This window comes from Primulina huaijiensis, chromosome 15 (assembly GCF_012295235.1).
Source record: "Primulina huaijiensis isolate GDHJ02 chromosome 15, ASM1229523v2, whole genome shotgun sequence".
In the NCBI taxonomy this organism is placed as follows: Eukaryota; Viridiplantae; Streptophyta; class Magnoliopsida; order Lamiales; family Gesneriaceae; genus Primulina; species Primulina huaijiensis.
Genome location: NC_133320.1, coordinates 877,300 through 889,579, shown reverse-complemented (window position 1 = coordinate 889,579; position 12,280 = coordinate 877,300). Strand labels below are relative to the sequence as shown.

Sequence of the window (12,280 nt, the reverse complement as noted above, 5' to 3'; positions counted from 1 at the left end):
ACACAAGTTTTTGCTTTGGGTAAAATATTACTAATAATGAGTGCGAGTAAAAAGAAACAATTTAGCATTTTATTTTTATTTTTTAAAAAGAGAAATTATATATGAAATTGATTTTACCATTCTTGTCAAGAATCGCCACTACAAAGTTCCCATGGACTGACCATGCAACAAATGAGATAGCTCCAATAATCTTGACAAACATCCGTTCAACAAAAAGCACTTTTTTTTGAAAACATGAATCCATCATTTTTATACATTTCTACCATGTACACTTACACCTCCGGATCCAATGAACAACCAACTCAAGTGCTCGAAAACACGCCTTTCTGCTGTACATCTCCATAACCCTGCAACTCTTCGATATCATCTGGACTTCCAAGAAATAGTGGAAGTCTTTGGTGCAGCTTGACTAGTTGGAGGGACAAGATTCTAAGCGGATTTGCTTCATACACAAGGCGGAGATGGTGAGGTATTTTACGAACTTCGACTGTGTAAGTAAGTCTTCACTATATTCTTTTTGAAAAGAAAACCGAACGGGGTATCACAAGTGGAATAAATGAGAGGTATTTTATGAACTTCTACTGTGTAAATTGATTTATGGTGAATATATATATATATAGGTATTTTACGAACTTCTACTGTGCAAATTGTACGAACTTATATATATGAAAAAAACATTCACAGACAATATGTATCTGAAAAAAACATTCACAGACAACTTCAAGAAAATGAGGAAAATGGATGAGAGAGATCCCACGAGCTAAAAGTCCTATGCTCTTTTCAAGAAATGCGATTTAGCGGAGCTTAAGGGAAACATATCTGTACTATCTATGCTCGATTTAGCGGAGCTTAAGGGAAACATATCTATACTATTTTTTTACTACGGTTGGAGCTCAAGGCCAAGATTCAATCTTCGATTGAGAAGTAGCATCGGAACCGTTCAAAAATTTGGAGTTTGATTTGTAATGGTTGGATGATAACACTCTGATAGAAGCTCATTGATCAACACCAGCCAGGTCCACGGATAAATCAAGAACCTAAGAACAGATAACAGAAGCAACAAAAATTAAAAGGGAATATTAAACTAAACTGCCAAACAGTCCTGCTTTTATATTGGCATCAACTCCAGTTTGATGTTGAAAGACTCGTGGTTTATATGCCATACTATAGTGCCAATGTTACTTGATTTTCATATCAATGACCCCATATTGGCAATTTACCTTTCCAGTTATCTTGGTGTACATGGCCAACACATCCGTCACAGTAGACTCAAAGTGCGTTGTTGAATCATAACTCTGCAAAAGACCATGCTGAAAGAATTACACAAATGTATAGATAGTGATTGGGGATGGCGTTTGTTTTATGCTACTACCAAGAGAATATATATGCTTAAACGCCTTGGGAAGATGAATAATTTTTTTATTAGCATTATCGGTCTCCATGATTTAATTAAAGTCAATAAATGACACACAGATGGTTTCAAAAAATTACACAAGACATCTTAGGAAGTTGCTGACATTATAAATTGCAATGCTAGCTGACCTTTGATATGAAACAGTGGTCAGCATCACTGTTGTTGGTGGGCACCAATGTGTCATATGTGTCGAAAAATATCTCATCAACTGGGCCGAGAAGGTCTACACCAATCTTCAGTTCTACCTCAGGGTTGTCAGTCTCAGCTTCAGCAGATACAAATGCTATATATTTTCCTTTTGGTGCAACGTTGTGAGTATAAGAGCAGCAGAACAAGTACCTGTAGGAAATCAAAGATAAAAATTCTACAGATAGGAAATTATATCAACCTTCTACATTTTAAAAAAGACATGATTCCAAATGTGGTTTTGTGTAATATTGACTAATGCACTAATTTTTTCTATTCTCTATGCATGTATGGACAATATGGTAGTGTGCCATAATAATTTAGTTAACATACATATCTGATTTACGACCAAGTTGCTTCTGCGGTAAAATGACTTGTGCTGAATGAGACTCATCGGTGTTTGGAATTGGGTGGCTCATTATGCATATAGCACGGGCAACCTTTCCAACCTTCTGGACCTGTGGTAGGCCGATATTTTTGAAACTATTTTTCATGAAAAACAAAACGCACGACAGAAATACAGGCAAGTAGGTGGTCAGATGTCAGGCTATTTACTAGTTAGAAAATCACCTTATCTGGTAAATATGACGGATCACAAACAACTTTCTTGCATTTCACTGTTTCTCCTTCAGAAGTTACACCAATTACTTTCCCATCTCCATCGAATTCAACCTGTAAAACCCAATAATAGAACAATTCTACAATGTTAGAGCACAAGCAATGTCTCTCCCACAGCTAACAGAATCAGGACAACCAAAAATGAAGTTACTGCTGATAACAGACTGTTGAATATCTAAAGATAATTATTTGGATAATTGGTTGCTTAGGTTTTTTGAATTTAACGTAGATTAGATTGCTTTTATATTTGGCAGACAAGATACGATGTCTATTTATTCAGAATGTATCTTTCATTTTTATCCATAACAGCCGATGACCAAGTATGGCATGGCTTTGACGAAGTTGACCTATCTCTTTTCTTCAATCTAAAAAGAAGACATGAATGTTAAAACCAATGATAGAATTACAGATTTATCAGCTGAACAAGAATACATTGAATACAGAAGAGTAGCATCCAAAATGGCAAATTCTTGAAGATTACCTTGCATTGTGGCTTGTTTAGCATGTAAGTCCCACCATAAACTGCACTTAGGCGTGCAAATGACTGTTAATTATGGTGCACGCTAAGATGTGTCAATACACCATAAAAATGAGGATAATTCTCCGCATGAAAATGACTTATGGGGAGAGCCAAACCTGAGGCAATTCTCCCAGTCCATACAGTGGATAGATGTAAGGGGATCCTGCTTGAAAACGTGCCAGAGATTCTGCATATAGCTTTAGAAAATAGAATATGGTAGGCATTGTTACCAGAATTTTCACAAATTAAATACTTAAGAACAATTTTCATGCCACGCTTAAAGGAATTTTGGATCGCCTTCTAAGCCTCTGTTATTTCCAAGAAAAATGTGCCACAAACATGTGTTGTTTTACATCTTCAAAACCATAAAAAAATGACCATGCAAATCTAATTAATACCAAACTCGTCGTGTTGTAAAATGGCATTAACATTCTACTTGTCAAAATTCAAGTCACTCCAGATGCACGCCAATACAGTTCATAAATAAAGTTGCATTATCATATTCCAAGAAGACCTCAAATGACTTATTCGGTTAAGTTCTTACAACATACTACACTTGCTCTCAGATAAACAATAACTTGCTAGTTGCTTAATGTTGTATGTACCTTTTGCTTTTATGTAATAAGATTCAGATATCATCTCATACAGACACAGGAAGCATGTACATGACAAACTGCATCCATGAAACAGCCACAAATTGATTAAATGCAAAATAGTTCAATTATCAGAAATGCGCTATGACCTAGAGCAAAACAAATGTATTATGTCTTAATTCCATGAAAATGTTTAATCAATGCAAGTGATAATGAACGCTACACTTCAGGTAAAATACCCACCTTCATTCTCTTCACAAAATCCATAGCTGGCTGGTCCAAGTAACTATCATCCCTATGAAGTGCCAAGGCATGGCCGATAAAATCAATTGTGTCGTCTTCAAGTTCATATTTTCTGCATTCAAAGAAAATTTGGGATAGCCATCTAGATATGAGTATATCAAGCACAGTACATAAAAATATGACAGTCCCCCTCATTTTCATTTCCCTCATACAGCCATATTTTACTAAGAAGAGTACATATCTAACGAAAGATTAAAGAATATTTCATGTTGAATATAGATTTTTTTTTAAAAGCATGTCAAATACATCATATATCACTTTATTCATTCAAATCAGCTATCAGTAACCTAGAATAATTCATACTTGAAATTCTTTCACTTCGGAAAATTCAATAACCATCCATTCTACAACAGTTGAAGAAACCACAACAATAAAATAGGAAAATATCGGTAGGAAATCTGTTTTCCATGTTTTGCACTTTTGTGTTTCTTTGTTCAATCAAATGCCTCTAAACCATGCAGAAATTTCGCCATTTAGATGATCTCAAACTTTATTTTTCTTAGCGGGAGGGATTGCACAATTGTATGATTTCACATATTGAGCAAATCTTTTTTATTGTCAAGGAAACAGATTTTCTGAGATATGCAGTCAGCAAACGGGTTTGGCGAAGATATCATGAATTATCCATTAATAACACGAAACTAGCACAGATTCTATTTGATTAAGCCAATATTACTCTGCCCTGCATGGGGGAGGTAAAATTCCCTCTCTATGGGGACACATTGTTTCATGAAGTTTTCGACCTAAAATGATCAAGCATGCGATCAACAAAGAAGAATCTATTATCGATAAGAATATGTGCATGTGTAGACCTCTAATAATATCGACCATAGATAATAAAATAGAGTTTCACAAATGCACAAGGCGAAAAAAAACCAACGTAATAAGCTCCTTTGCTGTGATTGAGTTCAAATCCATCCCTTCGTGAGTTTTAGTATCAGACTCTTCAAATTCTTGGACAAAAACAAAGAACTTCCGAGCACGGCGCTTTTCAAATAGCCCCATTAGTGGAGATTTCAATGCTTCAACATCAGTTGCTGGAACTTTGTGAATCTGCATTTAACATTTGAGAGAAAGTAAAGACAAATATAAAGCCGTGCATGAGAATGACTGGATAAGATCAGGTAAGTCTTGGTTCAAGTGGCATACCTTTCCTTTATTGTACACAAAGCTACCATCAACTGCTTTGAAGTTCAAATACTTGGTAACATTAGCATGAATAAGCACGCGTACCAAAATTCCATTTGCCATCATGAACTAAAAAAATAAAACCAAAAAGATTTCACCTCAACCAATTTTCATAAACACAAATAATCACATAAAATGATAATATAAGATTGAAACCATGAAAGGGAGGGCTTTATTTACCAATCTCTAATACCACAGATGCTAAGCACGAGATACCAAAATCTAAATATGAGATTTGAATTATGGTACATTGCATTAAATTGGTAATAAACATAAATCCTAAATACCTTCGGTATCATATCAACATTGTACTCTCTACTTGCACCTAGTTCCGCAGGAGGCTGGTCATTTCCTCTGAAGCGTTTCCAAAGCTACTTAATGGAAAACAAATAAGTCATAAAAGCTCGTTAACTGGAAGAAGATCCAGCAACGCTTGTCCATATGTACTCGAAATACTTCATTTTTTTTCTAACTGGGCCTTTTTACTGTAGATTTTGTTAGAAAAAATTTAGCATTCAAATTAAAAAATATCAGTTCTTAGGAACTACCTGAGTCAAATTGATAGAGCTGGATTCTCCTCCATAATAATCATTCTTGTCCATGTGTAGAACCTGGTGGAAAAAACTCGAGATTATTAAAACATTTTACTAATAAATTGGCAGCAAAAAACTAATCAAACTCAGTTAGTCAACAAACCAAAAAATTACATGCTTATTCAATAAAGACTAAAAGTGGATTTCCGTGTAGGTTCTCTGAAAAAGTAAAATGCTCATCTTATAGAATAATGGATTAAATAACAGGAAAGGGGGAAAAACAATTTCTCTGCGTATGAGTTCAGCCATGCATTACTGATGAATAAATCAATAATAAAAATTAAAAGAACCAAATAAATAATGGGATCAATAAAAAAAATACGTAAAACTTAACATCAAACTCATTCACACATTGCCACTGCAGGCAGTAAGCATACAGAAATCACAAGTATCTAGTATACACGTACACATATAAACAAAAACGTAAGCCAAAACACAACGATCGCTCACTTTTAGCCCATCGACAGATAGAAGACCACTAAGAATGCATTCTTTGAGGCCAGTGCCCAGAACGATGACATCATACTCTTCATCCATGACGATCGAGTTGTAGATGAGAAATCCCGGGAATTTCCAATAAAAGGGGGTCCAAGAAACTGCAGAGGAGAGGAAAAAGAAACCCAGAAACTGAGGAGAAGAATAGAATGGGAATGAAGAGAAATCGAGGGAGTAGCATTAACGGAAACGAAGACATTTTTGTGCAGTGTGATTTGAAGAGGAACGAGTCTTCAGCGAATGGGAGGGAGGGGCCATCGCCACCCCATTTCTAAATCATGACGCTATTTCGTGGGTACAGCAAATCATTTGAAATAATTAATATTTATCAAAATTAAAAATAGGAGATAGAAGAAATTTTTTTATTAAATCGAAATGATCTGAAATGTCGATTTAATTTGAAAACTAAAATAAAATAAATTGGACCAAATTAAAATCGATAATTTTGGTATGTATCCAAATTAAAAATATATATATATATATATATCTTTAAAAATATTTTTTTTAAAACTTTTTAAATAGAATTTGAAGCATAACAATTTAAAATTTAATTTTAGATTTTCTAGAATTCATTATTTTAGTTATATATGGCGTGCGTAAAAGATTTGTTTTTAAATGTAAGTGCTTATTTTAAGAAATTCTCGTAATGCATCTATATATGCAAGTGACAATTTATATAAAAATTTGGGACAGAATTCTGATATAATTGATTATAATCAAAAAATTGTATACTATGATTTAAAATGGTATTTATCCCTACTTTTTCAAGTATAATATCCTGCATGTTAAAAAAACTTATAATTTCGAATTTTCAATTTGCACTTTTGATCTATTCTCATTCATTAATAAATATTTTGAACTCCATCATCTGCTATTTAATCTTGATGTATAGATATATATCGAACTATTGCTCCACATACGTACACAATTACCATCCTCTTAACAAATATAGTATTTTCAAATTTCACAAAACATATTTTTAGAAAAATTTCAATTAATATATAAGTTTCGAAGATTTTATTGCTACTTAATTATTATAGCACATTCCAAATATTAATAACAGAATAAATACATTACATAACTTGCAAGCTATAAACAAATTAAGGACTAAAATGCAAAAAACCAATTCTCCATAGATACATATATATACATATCTCTCCTCCTAATAGTTTAAGTCAGGCAAGCTGCATGCAAAGATGAGAATTCATTAATCATTCCCCATTACTTATCAAGTATAAAAATCGCATTCTTATCATGTATTCTTTGATAATCACGTAGAAAAAAAACAAGAAATTCGAACAACATTATATATACATGTGTGTGTGTGTGTGTGTGTGATAGGATGTTCCTATCGAAAATCATGTTCTGAACGATATTTCAATCGAGTGTTTGATGCATCAAAGTAGATGATATGCGTCGACAGAAGTATATATCATATCTGTCTGAAACGAAATAATCAGTTATTATAATTTTCTGAAGATCTGGAGTGATTCAAGGAAAAATGCTTCTCATGTTTTGGAAGATATATATATATATATTTTAACCTCGCAATATTAATTAAGTGTAACTAAAATGAATGAAACTTTACTAAAATTAAACAACACATTTCACTAAAAGTATAATGGAGTATATATGGACATACCCCAGCTTAAGGGAAGTATCGCATGCGCTGCTGTCATCGATGACAATGGATGATTGCGCAGAATTTCCTTCTGTTGGTGCAGTTCTTTTGCCTTCCGATTTGTGCATCTAAAAATATATTTATTATTACTAATAAATATATATATATATGTGTGTGTGTGTGTGTGTGTGTGAAATAATAAAGGGGCCAAATTAATTAATTTATATTTGTATCACCTCTGCCTGTTGTTTTAACATTGCATTCTCTTCCTCTAGTTCCAGTTCCTGCGGTTTTTGAAACGAAACTTTTATAAGTAGACGACGTACGTAAGCGGGAGAAACAGGAGGTAATAAGCGGAAGATCACTTATTTTTTCTCAGATTTTATCATATGTTATAGACATGTATAGTTTTTCTAGCTGTTAATTAATTACATTATTAAAAACAAAAAAAATAAACTAATTAAATTGATTTCATATGTAAAATGTCTTAGAGATTCAGGGTACTAAAACTTTAATTAATTCATTAAATATAAGATATCATGAGATGTACAAAGTAACAAACATGTATTTTAATTTGAAATAATTAAGTTAGCATTAGGCCTTAATTTCCATGACTTACCCTCATCCTCAACGAGCTTATCTCTTGGAAAAGCATGTTGTCCTGCAACACGTCCAAGCTAGGACTTAGATATTATTATATATGATTTAACAACAACTTTGATGAAAACTAGCTAAGAAGAAATATTAGGACAAAATTAAAAACGACCTTTGTTTTTCCAACACGGCTCAATCCTCCCTCGACCAATTTCTCTAGTCTTATCAAATCGTCCAGCCCAAGTCCTTGAAGCTCTTCTCCCTTGAGTCGCCTGCAAAAAAAACAGAAAAATAAAAAAGAAGAAATATCGAAACATTGTGCATGGAAATATATATGTAACAAACTCTTGATCATCATGAGTTTCATACTGTAATTCAATTGTCCTCTCCATAAGCTCCTTTTTCAGCCCTTCATTGCCGTTATTTTCAGGCTAAAAGGTACGTAAAAGAAATCACAAAATAATTAATGAAGGGTCATACATAAAAAAAATATTTAACGAGAATTGGAACGATATATATAATTTTGTAGTAAAAGTTAAGTTTATCTGATCCTACATACGGGCCATATATAAACGAATCGTTCCATATTTTCACAGTAAAACACGTGCGTTAGAACTAGATCGATAGTGAAAAGGGTGGGGACTCACCTGATCTTCTTGAGGAGGCCATTTTCTTAATTTGTTGGACTTGTCTGTCAGCAGCTTATGCTTTTGAATGAGTTGTGTCATGCTTCAATGATATGATAAGCAATCATAAGTATATATAAATATACTCAATTAATTAACACAGCCATTCACCTAATTTAATAGCATTTAAAGATAATTATAACTTAAGATTAGATGTTCTACGTATACATGATTCTAATATTATATGTCCAAGAAGAAAATTGATCTCAAGTATAAAGTTGAAGGAACCTGCAGGTCTAAATTAAAGATCAAGTGACAAATGCCTGGAATATGCTCTAGAAGATATATACATCTTATTTTACTTGGAACTTGACTTCTCAAACAACTATACAATGAGGCCAGAATCCAGATCTCTATCCATACTTCCTTTATCCTCTTACATTCATGCATGCATGATAAAGAGTCCCAGATATCCACTACTTGGCTAGGGAGGCGCACAAAGCACGTAAAATTGTTGATGTGAATAATACTCCTAAACAAATTTTGAGTTGTACACTAGATATATAGGACTGTGTTGCCTTATCTATGTTGTAAAAAGTTGTTGTTCCAGAGGTCTTGGTCTGATCCTCTTCTGTTTATATATATATATATATATATATATATATATATATATGGATGGGTAGAGATGGAACCGTAGACAGTCAAGTGAAATCAAATCCACGAAATAATTTGATCTATGAATATCATCATTATGGTAACAGTCGTGATGACAGATGAATTATTACTGCAAGGTACATATATAGAGGGGAGGTCGTAAGCGTCTGTATCATTTAAATCGATTTTCAACAAAATGAAAAAGAAATATATGGTAGAATTGTAACCATAAAATAAAACCTTAATCGAAATGCATACATTTGTTTCATACATTGTGGGGATGGTGAGAAGATATATATTTTATATCTAAAATGGGCTATAACTAGATATACCATTGTTTATGCATGGTACATATATTATATGTTCCTATAAAAATGGGAAATTCCCTACATTTGAGTTCAATTTGAACTATTGATTTATGTAATCTCAATCTCCCTTCAGACCGGGTGTTGATCTTCTTGCATGCTTCATACAAATCCTTCATTGGCTTGTTTGAATAATTTTTGGATTAATTATAATCAAATCATACTTTTGGATTCCAATTTATCTTCAATGGGATGTATTCGAGGAAAAACAAAGATAATTCTGTTTTTGCATATTTAAATCAAAGACACGAAAAATGAGGGGGTTGTACGAACCTTAAGCATGAATAAGAGAAGGATTTACTTAATTTAATTTAAGTGCTAATTAATTACGTTTGTTTCCAGATAAATTAAAGAAGATAATTCAGCAACACATGCATGTTCATTGATCACTAGCTAGAATTCTACAAATTATATTTCCTTTCCTTAATTTCAAAATTGATTTAGTACCGAAATCTTTTTCCACTAACCAATGGGAATTTATTTTTTGAAAATTTTAGTTTTCCAATACACATGATTTCTTGTACTTCTAGCTTCTAATCGCTTAACTACATGTAGTTGACTGGTATACATGTACCAAGTCATTAATTACAAGTTAGAACATCATTATAAATTTCTAATTTTACGTATTTTAATGAAAAACGAAATAAACTCGATCGCATTTTCTTTAGCCTAGCTTGGCCAGATAATTAACATTATTCATTTCTAGAAAAAATAGAAAAGACAGGCTAACTATATATAATTAATTGACACTTACGATTATGTTGAACTATAATTAAATATCAAGAAAGACGCAATACTGTTTCTACTTATTTATACTTGAATATCAAAAAACAACCATCAGAAGAACTATTTTTAGGGAGAAAATTGCGAAGACGACTTGTTAAAGTCACATTGCATGAAACTTTCATTCTACACGTCCACGCTATAATCGATCCATGTCATTTACTTGTATCAACATGCGTACTAGATGGTCGAATAACAACAGTGATAACAAACACGACTTTTGATCCTATATTAATATGATTGATCGATCGAACCGGCTATAAATAAAATTCTTTAATGACAATAAAGCTGAGCTTGTTCAGCTATATTTTTGAAAAGCATGATAATAATGTAAAATACAGCCATAGCCGCACTGTGGAAAATTCCCAGATTATTAATCCAGATTTAAGTTTATGTAAGGAAAATTATATGTTGTGGACTGTCAAAATAAGGTAAGTCCAACGGAAAGTATATAATTTATCAATATTTTGGATCACTTGATATTTAACACATGACAGAGAGTGAGTTTTTGAAGAGACTTAAAAGGTTTTTTTTTAATGATGGATTAGTATTGAAACACCAAAGAAAATATGGATATTAATTAATATTATTCTATTTCATCAGATCAGACATTGAAGAACAAAGAGAAAATTAAAGGATTCTTTAAACGACCACATGAATCTGTGAGATTATCGAAGAATATAGCTGGATTCAGACACGTTTTCGGATTCATTAAACGTTTCTTGATATAAACTAACATAATTAAATAGGATTTCAGATGATAGTTTTTTTTATCTATTTTATTTATCAAACAATGTCATCAATAATATATTGTTCAGATGTATTTAATTTTCTTCATTAATGATATATACCATATAAATAAAAAAGGGACTGATCCAAGTACAAGATTTTTAGAGCACATATATGTACATGAACCAAACAGGAAAACAAGATTTGTACAAATCACAAATCGAAGCATAAAATATCATGAGTGCACCGTTTGATTTATATAATCTTGTTTTGACCAAATAATATATGTCATGGAACAAATCAACAAGGTTTTCATCTACGAATCCTAAAGTACTTTTCAATTAATTCTGAACAAGCTCGATCCAAGTGTGTGCTCGTGTGTGTGTGTGAGAGAGAGAGAGATCGAAGCTAGAGAGAGACCTGGAGCTGGAGAAAGAGAAGAGCTTCCCAGTAGCAGAAAAAGCGATGAGGCCAAGCTCCGCGTCACAAAGAGTGGAGAGCTCCTGAGCTTTCTTGAAAAGCCCTCTTCTCCTCTTGGAAAATGTAACCTGTCTCGCTGTCAAGTTATCGATTCTGTTTATCTCAATCTTCTGTCTCACCATTTTAGTTTTCACCTTAAATCTCTAATCCAACAGAAACACATATATCATTACAAAGAACTGAAAATTTATCTAGGACATAAGGTATGGGTTATTGGTTTAAAAAATTCATAGAGGAAAGCATATCTTTAAGTACAACACAGAATCCGAAAGCAGTGAAACCCTTATATAGTCAGCCGAGAAATGGAATCTTTTATTCATATAATAATATACATAAACAGCAAAAGAAATAGTAGATCGATATCGAGAGATAGCTTTCTGGGTTTTATCCAAGAATCTGCGGAACATTGTTTTGTGTAAAAATGGAAACTTTCTCAGTTGTTGATTTAAGGAAAAGATTAATGTATGACACACCTAACTTGCAGAGGGAAAGATAAAGAAAGCAAGCAATAGCCCTAG

The 12,280-nt window shown here is 32.7% G+C and overlaps 2 protein-coding genes across 3 annotated transcripts; both read right to left on the bottom strand.

Moving 5' to 3' along the window:
• Window positions 1-664: 664 nt before the first annotated feature.
• Window positions 665-8,369, bottom strand: LOC140959100 (guanosine nucleotide diphosphate dissociation inhibitor At5g09550-like). Of its 2 annotated transcripts, XM_073416856.1 has the most exons (17): window positions 8,298-8,369; window positions 8,151-8,192; window positions 7,768-7,815; window positions 7,553-7,659; window positions 5,866-6,011; window positions 5,371-5,433; window positions 5,110-5,193; window positions 4,784-4,891; window positions 4,515-4,687; window positions 3,575-3,686; window positions 2,855-2,935; window positions 2,700-2,762; window positions 2,171-2,272; window positions 1,934-2,058; window positions 1,543-1,753; window positions 1,221-1,295; window positions 665-1,037 (listed from the first exon to the last, which is right to left on the bottom strand). In XM_073416856.1, exons 4-17 carry the CDS (start codon window positions 7,587-7,589, stop codon window positions 996-998), a joined length of 1,422 nt encoding a protein of 473 aa, XP_073272957.1. In that variant the 5' UTR covers window positions 7,590-7,659; window positions 7,768-7,815; window positions 8,151-8,192; window positions 8,298-8,369; the 3' UTR covers window positions 665-995. The 2 variants fall into 2 exon arrangements, with proteins under 2 accessions (XP_073272957.1, XP_073272958.1); XM_073416857.1 differs by lacking the exons at window positions 5,866-6,011; window positions 8,151-8,192; window positions 8,298-8,369 and having other exon boundaries at window positions 7,768-7,799.
• On the bottom strand, window positions 7,753-11,884 carry LOC140958758 (MADS-box protein AGL24-like). The gene is made up of 5 exons (XM_073416323.1): window positions 11,703-11,884; window positions 8,773-8,854; window positions 8,495-8,556; window positions 8,298-8,397; window positions 7,753-7,815 (listed from the first exon to the last, which is right to left on the bottom strand). Exons 1-5 carry the CDS (start codon window positions 11,882-11,884, stop codon window positions 7,753-7,755), a joined length of 489 nt encoding a protein of 162 aa, XP_073272424.1.
• Window positions 11,885-12,280: the final 396 nt, after the last annotated feature.